The 17,639-nt window shown below is 38.3% G+C and overlaps 1 protein-coding gene across 1 annotated transcript in view; it reads right to left on the bottom strand.

Annotated features, from left to right (window-relative positions):
* snrnp200 (small nuclear ribonucleoprotein 200 (U5)) overlaps positions 1-17,639 on the bottom strand; it is a 38,611-nt gene that overhangs the window by 8,352 nt on the left and 12,620 nt on the right. Inside the window, exons 19-38 of the mRNA XM_053503840.1 lie at positions 17,123-17,254; positions 16,553-16,741; positions 12,321-12,518; positions 11,556-11,708; positions 10,184-10,264; positions 10,021-10,104; positions 9,807-9,913; positions 9,555-9,673; positions 9,288-9,442; positions 7,503-7,692; positions 7,243-7,416; positions 5,887-6,047; positions 4,737-4,961; positions 4,375-4,566; positions 4,027-4,205; positions 3,743-3,894; positions 2,429-2,537; positions 2,231-2,339; positions 1,938-2,127; positions 1,636-1,800 (exon numbers count right to left, since the gene is read on the bottom strand). Of these exons, the coding sequence (XP_053359815.1) occupies positions 1,636-1,800; positions 1,938-2,127; positions 2,231-2,339; positions 2,429-2,537; positions 3,743-3,894; positions 4,027-4,205; positions 4,375-4,566; positions 4,737-4,961; positions 5,887-6,047; positions 7,243-7,416; positions 7,503-7,692; positions 9,288-9,442; positions 9,555-9,673; positions 9,807-9,913; positions 10,021-10,104; positions 10,184-10,264; positions 11,556-11,708; positions 12,321-12,518; positions 16,553-16,741; positions 17,123-17,254 (3,064 nt within the window). The remainder of the gene's footprint in view (positions 1-1,635; positions 1,801-1,937; positions 2,128-2,230; positions 2,340-2,428; positions 2,538-3,742; positions 3,895-4,026; positions 4,206-4,374; positions 4,567-4,736; positions 4,962-5,886; positions 6,048-7,242; positions 7,417-7,502; positions 7,693-9,287; positions 9,443-9,554; positions 9,674-9,806; positions 9,914-10,020; positions 10,105-10,183; positions 10,265-11,555; positions 11,709-12,320; positions 12,519-16,552; positions 16,742-17,122; positions 17,255-17,639) is intronic.

The following is a 17,639-nucleotide window of genomic DNA, read 5'->3' as shown; positions in this document are numbered from 1 at the left end:
TATGCCTAATATTTACAATTTTATTCTTAAACTAGCCATGTCAGATCGGAACCTAGAACTTAGATACTTGAACTGTATCAGTCAGGATTTATGCCTTATCACAGTACAGAGACAGCACTCGTTAAAGTAGTAAATTAACTCCTATTGTCCTCTGATCAAGGTTGTCTAACCATGCTTGTATTACACGACCTCAGTGCAGCTTTTGACACCATTAGTCAGAGTATTTTTCTCCACAGATTAGAAAATGTAGCAGGAATTAAGGGTACAGCCCTCTCCTGGCTCAGATCCTATTTGACTGACTGGTATTTTTCCCTTTACATGCTTGCTCTGGGCAACATAATCCGTAAGCATGGTATTAGTTTTCACTGTTATGCTGACGACACAGTTATACGTCTCAGCAAAACCTGATGAGAAAAAACAGCTTACTAAAGTTAAGCAATGTGTGCAGGACATAAGAAATCTGATGCTAATTAACTTCCTTCTGCTTAATCCAGATAAGACAGAAGTTCTAGTCATAGAACCGCATACAGCCAGAAGTAAGATTCTAGATCACACTGTAACTTTAGATAGCCTTTCTGTTCCATCTCAGACACAATCTTAGTGTTTAAATACAGGCTAAAAACCTATTTATTTAATCAAGCATTTTTATAAATAGATTTGCCTTAGGTAAAGGGCACTCATGGACATAGCATCTAAACGTGCCAGTTCACCATAATACTCTGTTTTCCCCACTCTCATTGATCACTCAGGTTTGTTGACGGTGAGGTGATCGGTTGCTTTACATCTCAGGGAGCCCTCATTTCTGTGTTTCCTTCTGGCTCTCCCTTTTAGTTATGCTGTCAGTTAGCCCTGCCGGAGTCTCTGCTTGCACTCTACAGTTAATATACATTTACATTATACATTATATGACTGTGACCAGACCTAACTTATCTCTCCTCTTTTGCTCTCTCTCCTGCTTTTTCTCTTCCCTCTCTGCCCTTTTCTCTCCTTCCCTCTCTCCGTTGAGCTACACATGTCGTTCCTGCGCGGCCAGTGATCCAGACTCCCTCTGCCCACCGGACCTGTCTAACCCATCCTGGTGCCCCGCTTCTGGTTTGAGATCTCGTCAAATGGATGCCCCGTGTGTCTCGTGTCTGGGGATGGTTCTCTCTACCTAGAAGACGGTTTTGGCCTCGACTGGTGTTGGCAGCTGTTTCTCTGAGGAATTGACCGTTCAATAGTTCAGGACTGGAACTTCATACAACTCTACCTGAGTTTTCAATAACGAACTGGACTCCATATTAACATCAACTGTTATGCTGAACTGCCTGCCAACTAACACACAGTATGAATGCAGATCAATTCCTGCTCTCTGTTTCACCCAAATGAGGATGGGTTCCCTGTTGAGTCTAGTACCTCCCTACTACCATCTCAGGGAGTTTTTCCTTGCCACCCTCGGATTGCTGACCAGGGTCTATCTGACCGTTTTGATTCATACACATTCAAATTCCATACAAACTTAAATAATTATTTGATTGTGTAACGCTGCTTTGGGACAATGGTTAAAAATGCTATACAAATAAATAAATTAAATTGAATAGAGTAAGCCAATGTTAGTTACCTAATGTGCCAATGTTACCTAAATAGCTTTCTCACCTATGGTGGTATAGTTAATGTAGTAGTACGCTGCAATCATGCCCAGATTGAGAGGGGCAACATCCATTTCATCTTCAATGCTGATACACTTGGACTGCTCCAGATCCTGCAGCGTGTTCTCCACCAGTTCCGACAGATGGTCTGACAGATGCCGATGAGACATGCCTGCCATGCACACGAGGCAACCAAGATAAAAAAAAAGGAATAATTATCATTAAAAAATTTTTTTAAAGGATGCAGACAAAAATTATAGTAGGTCAACATTTAATTAGACTTCTTGGGAGCACATAGTACTGACTTACCCTGAAGATTGTAGTAGTTGGGGTTTTGGGTCATTCGGCGATAAAGGAAAGTCCAGGTTAAATAGTCCACGGCATCCTGTTTGTTTTCCACTGTCTTGGTGACTATCTCAGCATTGAAGTGGTCATGAAGACGATGATCCAAATGGGATTCAACTGGTAAAGGCTCATAAAGGAACTTCTTGAAGAAGTCCTTAAATATAAAGACAAATAGTAAAGTTAATGTTAATGTTATTCATGACGAAACCAGTATTAAGAAGATTTATGGCTTGAAAAATGTTTAGAATGTTTTGTACCTTTTTAGAGCCCTGGCACATAATGACACAGCAGCCTTCATCATCCTGTAGGGGACGATTGGCCTTCCCCACCATTTGAAGCACATCATAGATTGGGTAATCCACGTAACTGACCCCCAAAAAAAAAATCAAAATTAATACACAAAGAAGATATGATGACCATCACATTATTTTAAATAATTCAACTGAAATACATACGCATGAATTTTTCCATTGTAATACTGCGTGTCCATGACAATGACCAAGTAGGCAGAGATGTTCGTTCCCCAGCAAAGAGAACGAGAGGCCACCACAACTTGAATGGCACCTATTATACAAGAAAAGTATGTGATGAACAATACAGTCCAAAAAGAAAGTTAGATTTAACAGACCAGCACTCTCTCAGAATGTTATAACCAAAAACTCCTAAGCTAAAGAACAGCTAATGCACTTAAAAATCCTTGTATTAAAATCTGTTCCATGTCTCAAATTGTTTTGTTATAAAAAGAAGATGAAAGATTGATGCCTGTTCCTAGAACATTTACAGAAGGTGCAGCATTTCTGAATGAGCAGCTTCGTCTAACAGCAGAAAGAAGACAGCACTTTGATTTTAAGCTGTTTTCAGTAATTTGCCATTTTCTTTTAAGAGTGAATATACCCGTTTTCCCAAAACAGTACCAAATTAACTGTTTTACCAAAATAGTAAAAAGTCTATCTAAAAAATTAACAAAAAATAAATGTATAACCTTACTTTTCATAATCATGAAATTTATGAATTATGAGCAAAAGATGAAGTGTTCTTTACAAAATGTTCCTCAGAAAAATATAAAAATTCTAGATTAATTACAAGTAAAAAATTCAAAGCCTTTGTTTGATTTCTATTGATCATGCCTTACAGTTTGACAATTAAAAATCCATAATTGAAAAATATTAATTTCATAAAATAAAAAAAAAATTTGAATTCATGTTTGAATTAAAGAAAATTGGAAAAATTGGACTCCTTTAATAAATGCATATTAATGCATAATAATTATTGCATCAATGAGGCATGGAATAGAGGCAATGACAGGCAGACACACAGCTGGACATTTCTGAATTAAAATGGTTTTGATTGATCTTAAGAACTACTTTAATATTTTGAAATACTGGATTTTAAATGAGCTATATGCTATTAATAATCATTAATAAAATGAAAAAAAAAGAAGTTTGAAACAGTTATGTTTTGCATTAAATAATGAAAAAAACCTTTATTTTCCATCCATATTCTAAAACGTATACATTACCCGTGCACAAACATCATTTAATATAATTTTGTCATTCCTGTGTGCATGCGCGTAACGCATACATGCATTAGAATATTGATACTGATTATAGATAATACATTGAATAAATCATTAAGTATTTTTTTTTTAATTATCAAAAAATTATCATGTCATTGTTACATGGTCATGAACCTCACTGGTAGTACTTGTGAATCATGCATTCTGATTGGACTTTTATGGTGTTCAATCAAGGAAAACAATCGTTTCATACCAGAGTTAAAGAGCTGTTCCACTATCCTGCGCTCCGTCATTGAAAGCCCTTCATGCAGGTAACCCACACCATTAGATAGGGTCTCTTTCAGTGCACCATCAGAAATCTTCGCCAAGAATGGTGCCAAGTCTTTCTCAGAGCAGTGGAGGAACCTACAGAGCATTACTCAATTATAAAATCAGAGCTGAGACGTGGACATTCAAAGTGTACAATTTAAAAGTAGGTGTAGCATTTAACAAATTATTAAAGTAAAGTATAAACAAAAAAATGTTAGTTCACTGCACCTTTGTGGAACTACATCAGCAGCACAAAACGTTAATATGTCAATGGCTGTGAGGCGAGTCTGTCTCCGAGAAGGTACAAACACCAAAGATGGTTTGGATGGGGAATGCTTCATGATGGTGTGGTACACAGGTTTAGCCATAGACAGTAGCCGTGTGTGTGTGTGACTCACGTTAAAACCCTAAGGACAGAGAAAAATTGATTTACAGTAAGCAGATAAAATGATGGAATAGAATCTATTTTTTTTTACCTTTCACTTTAGTTTTCTTTTTTGTGCAAATTAACCATTTTTTTATTTATTAATAACCAATTATTAAAACCAAAATCAGTGTTTGATCTGAGGTCTGTACCTGAATATGTAGCTCCAGGGGCACAGGTCTGACATTTGGGTGAAAGTTGAACGTTGCTGTGGTGCTACAACCCAACCAATGGGCCACATCTTTAGCATTGGACAAAGATGAGCTTAGTGCCACAATGCGAATGGGACGCTCGATCTGAGAGGAAATGTACCTCATTCTTGAGCAGATTACTTCTAGGACAGGCTTAAACACGAAAAAGACAGTTAATATTACAATGCATATTTTCACAGAAAAAAAAAAAAAAGCCTATATTTTCCTAAATGCATCACTTCAGCAACATTCAAACATCATTAAGTAGAAGCAAGATGCAGAGACATCATAAAACAGACACCACTAGTGTTAATAAGCCTTACCCCATTCTCTCCACCAATAAGATGAATCTCATCCACAATGAAGAGACTGACATTCTGGACGTTCTTCCTCTGTTTCCATCGGCGGGACAAAATGTCCCACTTATCTGGGGTGCTGATGATGATGTCACCTTTTCCCAGCAGCTTAAGGTCAGTGCTGGTCTCTCCAGTGAGTATGACTACCTTCTTATTCAGACCTTGAAACTTCTGATGCCAATCTACAAATACCTACATGCAAACAGTAAAGTTTTCTTTCTTTATTCCTATTCCAGATAAAAATGTATGCACATTAATTAATAAAGTGTGCATTTGAAAAAACGGACAAGCAGCACCTTGATCCCAAACAGCTGAAGGTTAGTGGAAAACTTTGTAAATACATGTGACCATTCTAAAATTACCATGTCAGAAAGAGAGGGTGCTGAGACAGGAAATATTACAAACTTGAAAATTGAGCCAAGCCAAAAGATTACATGAGAGCTGTCAATCATTCCAAATTCATAAAGTTGACTGGCTTACTTGGCATTAATTACTTGTGGGAGAAAATAATACAAATGTTGTTGCATATTTTGGGTGATGAAGCATTGTGTGCAATGCTCCCATACAAAATGCCTCAAGATAAGCAGGCCTAAACTAAGCACAGAAGAGCTAGATCTGTTCATCAATGGTGGCACATTACATGCCCATTGTTGGTGGAATCACTTATATTTTTGTTAATTTACTAGGAAAGCTGTAACTGCAACCCTTGGTTGGGTGGTCTGTTAATACTGAGCAATAGTATTTAAAGGTGCAGTAACTGATCACATTATAATACAGAATAGGAAATGTCTCCTCTCAATCTGCTAGCTGTCTGTTTTGTGTGCGCTTTGGCAAATCATACGCACTTCTTATACACTAGCAGAGAGAGCCCATGCACGGAACAAAAGGACATTACATGTTGAGATTAAGTTCGAGAAACAGCCAAAAGAGGAGAAGAGGAACCAAAAAAGACGAAGTTGTATTAGATAAGACCTAGGCAAAGAGCTGTACCCATATAGGATGAACTAAGGCCTGTGTAAAATTTTGCTATTCTGAAACTAATCGTTTTAAAATATCCAACCCCTGGGATGACTAAATTTTTTTTAAGACGTATTGAAAAGCTAGAAGGTCTGCGTACCTGTTCAGCCAGAGACTCCATGGGTGTGATGTAGACACAACGGCCTTCCGAGTTGTGCAGCAGCATCCTGAGAATGGCAAACTCTGCACAGATGGTCTTACCACTGCCAGTAGGGGCTCCAACAAACACGTTATCGTCACTGTTGTACACAGCATTAAACACTGAAAAAAAGGCGTGGGGAAACGGATTCACTGCATGCTCAATAGCCACTCAATCAAAAAAACAAAACAACAACAAAAAAAATAAACATTTGAATATTGCTATGCAATAAAGCAATAAGTCAGGCATGACATCCTCAGTTAACGTTTACATCAGTATGTGGTTTTTGGCACAAGCTGTAGTGAAACAGAAACTAGTGACAACTCTGGCACAAGAGCACACGTTTTTCACTTTCACTCCTCAAATTTTTTTTGTTTTACTGCTGATTATTCACCCGCCGAATACAATGACAACATAGTAAGCATATGATTGGTAAGTGTAAAGTGCGTGATTAAACATGGCAAAAAATTGATTCGATCTAATCAGACCTAATCTCCATTCTTTCATTTTGACCCCACATTCTCAAGATGCGGAGACCTTCTTAACATCTTTGTTAAGGTGTTCTGACCAGCCTCCGAGTGGCACAGTGGTAAAGCGCTCGCCCTATCATCCGGAGATCGCTGGTGATGCTGTTTTCCTCTCACAGCCGGAGGCACAGAGAGAGCTGATTGGCCGAGCTCTCTCAGGGGGGAGGGATGAGAGGTACTTGTGCTCCCACATTAGTCACAGCTCTACAGCCAATCAGGGGCGTCTGTGAGCTCGCGCACACGGAAGGAGCGGCTAGCGCTTTCCTCCGAGTGTGTTACTCCGCCCCTAACGGTGCGTGAGCAAGCAGTTCAAAAAGATGCGGTCGGCTCGCGTCACGTGGTTCGGAGGAAACACGGGATAGCTTTCGTCCTCCCGACTGAGTGGCTGTAGTAGCCTTGATGTGTGTGGGAGCCTCCTAGTGACGGGGAGGAATTGGCCACGACTAGATTGGGGAGGAAAAATCGGGGGGGGAAAAAAAAAAAAAAAAAAAGGTGTTCTGACCAATATAAATACGTCTCCATATTGCATCCTCACTAAAAAATTATTTATTTTACATATCTTCTCATTTCATAAGATCTGCACCATGTTGTGAGCACTTTTTATTAAGAGGAAATCCCATCACATCATTACTTTTTTGATAAAAATGGTAACTATATACACATGGCCTGGAGTGTATATATATATATATATATATATATATATATATATATATATATATATATATGCAAAAGAACAAATCATAATTTTTGTGTAGAAATATTTATATGCTCCATTTCAAATAAGGAGTACCTTGGGTCTGGATAGGGTTGAAGAAAGGAAACATGTTGTGGTAGAGGCACTCGAAGGCAGCATTCCTAAGGGCAGATACAGGAAGAGGTTGCAGATCGAGCAGTTCTGTTGGAGGCGGGTACTTCTCTGGCAAGATCAAATGGCGGAATGAAACTGGTAGCTGGGTCTCACATGCTAAGTGGCAGAAGGAAAAAGTGTAAACATTCAACAGATGGTTTTACTTTTACTTACTCATTCAGGATTAAAGACTCTTCACTTACATAGCCAACGATCTGAGGCGACTCTGATGAAGTACTGGGGAGGCAGTGGCTCAAACACAGGCACAAAAAATGTGACAAGGTGCTCATCCTGAGCATACTTTGCCTTGAGTAGAAAATATTCATGGTGAAGGATCACTTCACTGTCAACATCTTCGACCAAGATCCAAAATGCCTCAGATGAGCCATGTATCTAAGAAAGTATTAGAGAAAATTTAACTAGGGATGCACCACTGACCAATAAAAATCATGCATAGGTTTAAAAGACAGTTTGTTTCCTTCATCAATCATCATTAAGTCATCAGTTATGGACAAAATTTTCAATTGGATGGTATGCAGGCTATGCTAAGCAAAGAGTGAGATGACAGGACCCTTAATTGTATATAGGTGTAAGTGTTAAATCTTTGTTTAAATAATCAAATAATCAACCAAGCTTATTTAATCCGATACGTTTAAAATAGTCTAACCATGAACCTATGTGAAAAAAAGCTGGTCACATATTAGCTGGAGGCTAGGAATAAAATTAAATTCCTTAATGTAATCAAACACTGAATTAATCAAGGTGTGGACGAAATCGTATTGTGTGCACACCTTTACTTTACCAGCATTTAGCTAGTTAAATAAAATCTAATATACAGGTGACACTCGAAAAAAATGGAATATCGTGCAAATATTCATTTATTTTAGTAATGCAACTTAAAAGGTAAAACTAATATATGAGATGGACTCATTACATGCGAAATAGTTCAAGCTGTGATTTGTCATAATTGAGATGATTATGGCGTACAGCTCATGAAAACCCAAAATCCACAATATCAGAAATTAGATTACATGCAATCAATAAAACAAGGATTGGACCACTGAAAAGTATAAGTACGCGTATGTACTCAGTACTTGGTTTGGGCCGCTTTTTGCAGCAAGTACTGCCTCTATGCGGTGTGGCATGGAAGCTGTCAGCCTCTGGCACTGCTGAGGTGTTATGGAAGACCGCAATGCTTCAATAGCGGATTCAGTCAGCTCTTTTGCACTGTTCGGTCTCATGTCCCTCATCTTTCTCTTGGACTTAATGAAGCACAGCGGACCAACATCAGTAGATGACATGGCTCCCCAAATCAACACAGACTGTGGAAAACTGGACTTCAACCATCTTGCAGTGTGCGTCTCTCCATTCTTCCTTCAGACTCCGGGTCCTTTGTGTCCAAATGAGATGCAAAAGTTGCTCTCATCAGAAAAGAGGACTTTGGACCACTGAGCAACAGACCAGTTCTTTTTTTTCTTAAGCCCAGGTAAGACGCTTCTGATGTTGCTTGTTGTTCAGGAGCGGCTAGACAAGAGGAATACGACATTTAAAGCCCATGTCCAGGATCCGTCTGTGTGTGGTGGCTCTTGATGCACTGACTCCAGCCTCAGTCCAATCCTTGTGAAAGTCCCCAACACTTTTAAATGGCCTTTTCCTGACAATCCTCTCCAGGCTGCTGCTTGTGCACCTTTTTCTTCCACATAACATGTGCTTTGATACAGCACTTTGGGAATATCCAACTTCTTTTGCAATTACCTTTTGAGGATTTCCCTCGTTATGGGGGATGATTGTTTTCAATTATGGTTCTCTGAACAATCACGGCTTGAACTATCTTGCTTTACATGCAATGAGTATATCTCATATATTAGTTTTATCTTTTAAGTTGCATTACTGAAATGAATAAACTTTTGCATGATATTCTAATTTTTCAAATTTCACCAGTATGATTCACTAATGAGTGTAATCATAACACTGACTGATCAACTGACCTTTTCATCCCACTGGAAGTCTGGTGTGATTGTGAGCTCGACTTTAAGCGTGGAGCGGGTGATGGGCTGCAGATGCACTGCTAGATCCAATTTGGGAAATTGGTGCACATACTTGTGTATGGTTTTTCCCATCTTGGGCATACGGATCAACTCACCTAAAGAGAGATTTTTATTATTTTTTTTTTTTTAAACGTAAGCAATTCATAGGTTAAGTCAAAAAGGCATTTGATCTACACAAAAGCAGATTTCTATGTATGTAGCACTTACCAATTTCATTGTGGTTGAGGTCATACAGTCGTTCAAATGGAAAGCTTTTTTTCTCAATTTTCTTGATAACTTCTTCAGGAAGCTTGCGGAACTGTCGCAGAGGCGACATAGACTGCCACCTGAGACAGAGACATGCAATGTTCACTATGAATGTACAAAGAAATATTTTAGAAATAAACCTAATCTACTTAGGAAATGGATTTATGACACATTTTAATAAAAAATATAAATGTTTAATTTATAATGGCTTACATCCTTTTGTCGATCATCTTGCAAAGGTTCATGGTCTTGTCAGTGAGCTGCGCCCAACCACGGCTCAAAACAATCTCAAAGATGGCTCTCATGAGGCGTCCTGCACTCTGTTCACAAACAAAACGTTTTTATTGCTGTGAGGAGTGCAGGAGGATTAACAGTATAGGGTGGTTATTTACACTACAGAGAAAAGAAAGATTCAGCAGAAACTTGCCTGGGTGACGTAGACCATGTCGGCCATTAGAGCAAAGCCCTCCAGTTTGAGCTGAGAGATGTAAGCCTGAAGCAGCACGTTTATCTAAAATTCGGACATTATACATCATGAGTGCCGATATTACAAATGAGCATGTAACAACTTTTCAAACACGAACACACACCTTTGCACTGGGCTCCTCAATACTCTCCTTCACTGGAATTGGCACTCTTTCCAGAAGTTTCTGAAGCTCAAGCTTTTCTTCCTGTCAGTAAAAAAAAAAGAAAAAGGTTTGAGTCAATTTGAGTCATGGAATGTGTCTGTGCAATCAGGGAAGAAAAAGTCCATTAAAGTGATAACCTGGTCAGGAAGTATATTCAGGTTGTCATCTGACTGCATTTTATTGATACATAATGCTGGCCAACTGAAGCAACCCCAGATCTTAACACTGCTTCTAAGAGCTTATAATGACGCACTATAAATATATCGCTCTGGAATCTGGTCAATCTAGAATCATCAAACCATGACCTTTTTTCCCCTGCTCCAAATCCAAACTCCTTACGCTCCTTAGCAAGCTAATGCCTTTTTCTAGTTAGTCTGGTACATTTGGTTTTCTTATCACACTGTATGCATGAGGAAATGCTATTACTTTCACCATTATACATAGCTATGGTTTTTACTGCAGATTTTTTACCGTGCAACTTCAAATGATGTGTGTAATGTGACACAGTAATGCTTGCACACACACACACACACACACACACACGGAAAGAAAAATTAAGTTATGAATCATGATACTTTTGTGTGGCGATTCACTGGATCCTAAATTGATTTTTAAAAACCCATTTCTAATAGAGATGAACAGGTTGATCAACCAGAATTGGTTTTCTGTTTCATTGGCCACAACCAGTGATCGGCCGATCTGTCTAGGATAAACGTTTCTGTACCGAGCGCAGAAGCTTCCGGGTGGAGTAACAGAAACCGATTTTTTTTTATGGTGTTACATTCTCAAAAACGGGGTGCGATAAAAGCCTCCGATCTGCCTTTTTTTCCAAACTCTGAGCAAATTGGTCTCAAACCCACTCCTATCGCAAAAAAACTGCAAATGCCAATTAACCGAAAATCATGTGCTTTAAAAGCCATGCATGCACGTCTGGGAAGATGCACACACCCATGTGAATGTAGCTTTTTGCTCACTTGTGAGTGGAGATTTTGGAGGCTTTGCCGCTTCTTAATAATCCAACAAGTAATCTATTTTAAATATTATTATGATGAATTAATTGCCAAGTTTGAATTATTATAAGAAATAAATCACTTTGGTGGTTGGTGGTGATAGAGATGTAAACTGCACAGTTAAATGTTAAACTCTTGTATTTGAAGTTAGTCTATATTGTTTAAATGCTGAATGAGTAGTAACAGGACATTATATTGAGAAATAACCTGACGTATTATTCTGCACAATCAAAAGTCCTGGTTTGACTTGAATGCACCTTGTATTTTTATAGATGACAAGTGATTTACTTTACAGGTTAAAAAAAGTAAAATGATGAAATTACCTCTCTCACAGTGATGTTCCTGAATTCAGAGGAGAGGGAGAACACTCTGAAAAGCTCTATTTCACTGAGTGTTGGCTTTAGGAGCTGATTATAAGTCATTATGGAATCATGAGTGATGTAGAAGTGACTGGCAATGCGGCCCAGGTCCGTCACCTATGAGGGGAATAAAACTTAATTAGCCAACACAATGAATGAAAAGCCAAATCATTTAAATGGTAATGAGGCAATTCTATATTTATACATTTCTTGTATCTAAATACAACTGGATCCAAATACAAGTTTATAATTATCTGCTCATACAAATGTTTTAAGTTACTAGAAGAGCTTGCTGTCAGGAGAATGACAAAAGAGACGGCATAGAGAAGAATTCCTGTTTTCACTTATATTATAGCAGCTATACAGTCATTTCCTATTACTATAATAATAATAATAATAATAGTAAAATCAGGAAATGCAATCCCCCTGCCCTGGCATAAAGACTCCATGTTCTAACACAATAAATGAAACTATAAAATGTTACAAGTTATCTTTGACAAAAAAAAAAAACAAAAAAAAAAAACATAACCTTAATTAGTGGCCTCTTATTACACCAAAACCAAATGAAAAATAAAACAGCGAAAAGCAAGATTATGTGAAATAGAAACCCTAAATAAAAAAAAAAGTAGCGGAAAACTATTTAAAATTATTTACTCATAAAAATCATTAATAGCACACTCCTGACCATGACATTGCCTCACATTTTAGCACAAAAACGGTACTATTCACCTGGAAGCTTCCGCTCCTCTTATCATATTTAATCAGGTTGCTTTTTTCCAGTACGGTTGCAGCAGTGTGCACTAGGTCCATCCTACGCATCTCCAGCACGCGATCTGTGCTGCACTCATCATGAGAAACCCCATAGAGTGTTGGGTTACGCAGCATCCGCACATACAAATATGTGTAACCCATCCAGTTCAATGCATCCTAAAACAGAAGGATTATACGAAATCAATAAGAATGATTATCTATGAAATAATAGACTTTGGACTGCTGTTTAAAATTAATCATAACATGATCACATATACGTGTACTGTTGTATGGCAGCATGGTCTAAATTATGCTGCATATACTGCAAGGATTTTACAATGATTCCAATTTAATAAATAATAATAATAATAATAATAATAATAAAAAAAAAAAATAAAAAAAAAAGAGATATTACGTTTATGGTTTACATTGACATTTTACTCTGTGAAATGTCAATGTGACAGGTTAGTCCATGGCATAGCTTGCAAAATATCTGTAGCCCTTTTCACACAGAAGTCATAAAATTAATGCAGTAAAACCCAGTCAATAATCACTATCATTGGGGCATACTGTTGCCATGAAGAGGTGTACTTTGTCTACAATAGTATGAAGGAAGGTGCTAGGGGTCAAAGCATCATCCACACGAATGCCAGGACGAGCTTGCATGACGCAACATTGTCCAGAGTTTCATAATGCTTCTGCTAGCTTGCTTTCTTCCGAAAGAGCAGACTGGTGCCATCTCTTCACCAGGTAACCTATATCTAAATTGTGTCAGTGTGTATGTATTGATGGACCATCTTTTGCTCTTAATACAGCACACGTTCACCATTGCATCATTTAGATAAGCTTGTACAGTCGTGGCCAAAAGTTTTGAAAATGACACAAATATTAGTTTTTACAAAGTTTGCTGCTAAACTGCTTTTAGGTCTTTGTTTCAGTTGTTTCTGTGATGTACTGAAATATAATTACAAGCACTTTATACGTTTCAAAGGCTGTTATCGACAATTACATGACATTTATGCAAAGAGTCAAAGAGTATTTGCAGTGTTGGCCCTTCTTTTTTAGGACCTCTGCAATTTGACTGGGCATGCTCTCAATCAACTTTTGGGCCAAATCCTGACTGATAGCAACCCATTCTTTCATAATCACTTCTGGGTGTTTGTCAGAATTAGTGGGTTTTTGTTTGTCCACCCGCCTTTTGAGGATTGACCACAAGTTCTCAATGGGATAAAGATCTGAGGAGTTTCCAGGCCATGGACCCAAAATTTTAACGTTTTGGTCCCCGAGCCACTTATCACTTTTGCCTTATGGCAAAGGTGCTCCATCGTGCTGGAAAATGCATTGTTATTCACCAAACTGTTGTTGGATTGTTGGAAGAAGTTGCTGTTGGAGGGTGTTTTGGTACCATTTCTTATTTATGGCTGTGTTTTTGGGCAAAATTGTGAGTGAGCCCACTCCCCACACATGAATGGTCTCAGGATGCTTTACTATCGTCATGACACAGGACTGATGGTAGCGCTCACCTTTTCTTCTCCAGACAAGCCTTTTTTCAGATGCCCCAAACAATCGGAAAGAGGCTTCATTGGAGAATATGACTTTGCCCCTGGTGGCACTCTGATCCCGCAGCTGAATCCTCTTTAGGAGACGATCCTGGCGCTTGCTGGACTTTCTTGGATGCCCTGAAGCCTTATTAACAAAAATTTAACCTCTTTCCTTGACGTTCTTGATGATCCTATAAATTGTTGATTTAGGTGCCATCTTAGTAGCCACAATATCCTTGCCTGTGGACCCATTTTTATGCACGCAATGATGACTGCACGCGTTTTTTGCAGGTCACCATGATTAACAATGGAAGAACAATGATTTCAAGCATCAGCCTCCTTTTAACATGTCAAGTCTGAATTCTAACCCAATCAGCCTGACATAATGATCTCCAGCCTTGTGCTCGTCAACATTCTCACCCGAGTTAACAAGACGATTACTGAAATGATCTCAGCAGGTCCTTCAATGAAAGCAATGAAATGCAGTGGAATGATTTTTTTGGGATTAAGTTCATTTTCATGGCAAAAAAAGGACTATGCAATTCATCTGATCACTCTTCATAACATTCTGGAGTATATGCAAATTGCTATTATAAAAACTTAAGCTGCAACTTTTCCAATTTCCAATATTTCTGTCATTCTCAAAACTTTTGGCCACGACTGTACAATGTCAATGTTTGCTTTCATCCAGAGTTTCATTAATTTCTCCATAAGATCTTGATGATGAGAGAGTAAGACTGCTGCGTAAAGTCTTCTCCAGCACATCCCTAAGGTTTTTAAGTGGACTCAAGTTCTGGACACTGTGTGATCATGAATATCCCTGTGTCATCAAGGACGAAAACATCCACTGATCAGTATATTTAGACAGTCAGCTGACCTACATAGTTTTTTGGCACAATTTTTCTGAACTTAGTCCTGACCAACTAAAGCAACCCCAAATCATTATCCCGCCTTTACAGTGGGCACTAGGCTTACTGAATCCCTTTGTTTTGTTTATGATACAAAATTAGCAAATGTTTAAGGGATCTGTTTAATCACGATCATTAAATTATTTTTCTGACCACATTTATACCTGCCCTTCTGCTCCTGTTAGGATAATTTAAAAAGGTCTGAGTGACCTTGAAATTTTCCCCTCATTGGCCACTTCATTTGGTACACCTGTTCAACAGCACATTATCCCATTATTCCACTAATCAGCCATTACATGGCATCAACTCAATGCATTCAGACATGTTGTGACTTTGAACATGGCACGGTTGTTGGTGCCACTTGGTCTGGTCTGAATATTTTCATGCACGCAAATTCTGACCAGCCCTCCTGAATGAGTATGGAATCACATGGCCTTTTATTAAAAGGTTCTGGCTGGTGGTTAAAGTGTATTGATATGTGGCAAACTCATGGGATCTTAGTACTCAAATACTGTTGCTTGACCATGTCTATCTTTTTATGACCATCTTCTCCCTCTGAAAGGGGAGATTCACATTATAGATGCGCAGCCACAAATGCAGTAAAATCCAAGCTACTGTAGCTTAATAGCTGAAAATGGTAATAGTGGTTCAAATAGAAAGATGCCAGCACACAGCGCATCAAAGTTTGTTGCAAATGGAACTGTGTACCCCCAGACCAGTCAGGGTTTCCAGACAAAGTGGCCTTGTCTGATAAATCACGTTTCTTTTACAACATGTAGATGGCTGAGCGTTTGTGTCGTTTACCTGGGGAAGATGACGGATTACAGGAAGAAATGTACCACCTACCTAAACATTGTTGCTGACTAAGTACACCACGTTAGCAGGATAATGTATCCTCACATACTGCAAAAATGGTTTAAGAATGGTTTCAGAATCACAACAACTTGTTTGAGATGTTAAATTAGCCTCCCAGTATTCCCAATCTGAGTCCAATCGAGAACCTGTGGGATGTGCTGGAAAAGCTAAAGTGCCAGAAGTCTGATCCATGGAGGCAAACCTTGTACAGTACAGGACTTCAAGCATCTGCGACTGTTTTGGCAACAAAAGAGGGCCTTTTTTATATTAGGCAGGTTGTCAAGTTCAAATTTGACAACCTAGTCAAAACTCTATTGTCATAAAGTTATGACTGATACTTGATAATGGGCAGTTACTCAAGCAACTTTATCCTGTCAATGTACATGTTGTTCACCACAATCCTCATTACTAGCACACTGTTAAATCACACTTTGTGGCATCAGCCAGCAGAGCCTTTTTCTTTTTGCCACATTTTTACCACTGCTGGACTGGCCATGGGTTTTTCAGCAACGAGGTAGGTACTTTTAATTGTTATAGTAACTGCTACCTGGCATAACAGACTATGTTGCTGCAGCCACCATTACCTATTTGTAGACTATGTAAGTTATATTCAGTAGTGCCTGAGTTAGCCAGGGGGGGAAAAACTAACTCTAAAACTTTCATATATGTTTAGAAAGCAAAGACTTGGTAGCATGTACAGGGGAAGCTAAGATGCATTAAAAATTACAATTTAGTTGTTCTACTCTTACGTCCGACAGCATACCTTCTTACAAGATTCAGAATAGGCAAAAGGGAAACATTACAAGCTACAATACATTTATATATTTGTTATATTTTTGGCTGTAAGCACCACGGGAATTTGGTACAATTAAAATCCTGTCGGTAAAAATGCATGGTAAAGCCTTACCTTAGCATTCTGGACATTGCCAAGCACAATCTCAGCATTGAGCATGTCAGGAAGTTTGGCTAACATTTGACTTTCTATAGGCAATTGCTGGTTAAGCAGAGACAGGTAATACTGCAGCTCTCCATGGGATGTGATCAGAATGCCTTCTCCTTTAGAGTCGTACTGTGGACGGCCTGCACGCCCAAGCATCTGAAGCATATAAATATATAGCCATTAGGATAAATTAATATGCATTAATCCTACATGCTAAAAGAGACCCCAGTTATAAATTGATACTGCTTATAATAGTTTCTAGAAACTTTATTATTGGAGTTTCCTTTGTCAACTATTGACAATTTTTATATTGATACTTATTTAACAATGATGAAATATTTGCTAACATCACAAAGTTGAGCCAGATCATTACCACGTAAAAGTTTTTAGCGAATTAATAACAATCAGCATCGTCATCATAAGGGACACTGTTTCTTGTTAGGCGTTATTATGCAGGGCTTTTCTTTTCCACACACAATTTTAAAATAAAAATTTGTCTGAAATTAGTGCAGATAGCTGATCAACGAAATTACTTGCCTGTAAAATGTCCAGAGCTCCTAACTCTGTCCACCTGCCTTTCTCTGGGCTGTACACTTGGGTGCCTTTGATGATGACTGTATGTGCTGGCAAATTAACTCCCCAGGCCAGTGTAGCAGTTGACACCAGGACCTAAAATAAAAAGAGAGGTTTGTACATAAAGTCCATGCTGAATCATTAGCTCCACATAAAAAAAAAAAAAATTATATATTTTAAAAATTATCATCAGTTAATCGATTTTGCAGTGCTGCAGTTGAGAGGTAAATGCTTATACTACAGAGGTTTTTGGTTATTTAGGTGGTGCCATCCTGCTATTTTACACTTGACAATACTTTTCTTATAATAATTATCCCCCTAGGGCCCCTAAGGCAGTGGGTGTGCTCTGATAAGTGTTTTTGCAGCTGATTTCTGATCCATGATTGTTTAAATTATTAATATTATTCAAAATTTCTTATAATAAATTAACAAAAAAATAAGTAAATATCTATATGTACATACATTAGATGTAGGGATAATT

Source organism: Clarias gariepinus, chromosome 9 (genome assembly GCF_024256425.1).
Source record: "Clarias gariepinus isolate MV-2021 ecotype Netherlands chromosome 9, CGAR_prim_01v2, whole genome shotgun sequence".
Lineage (NCBI taxonomy): Eukaryota > Metazoa > Chordata > Actinopteri > Siluriformes > Clariidae > Clarias > Clarias gariepinus.
Note: the sequence above shows the minus strand (reverse complement) of the source record. Positions and strands in the feature narration are given on the sequence as shown.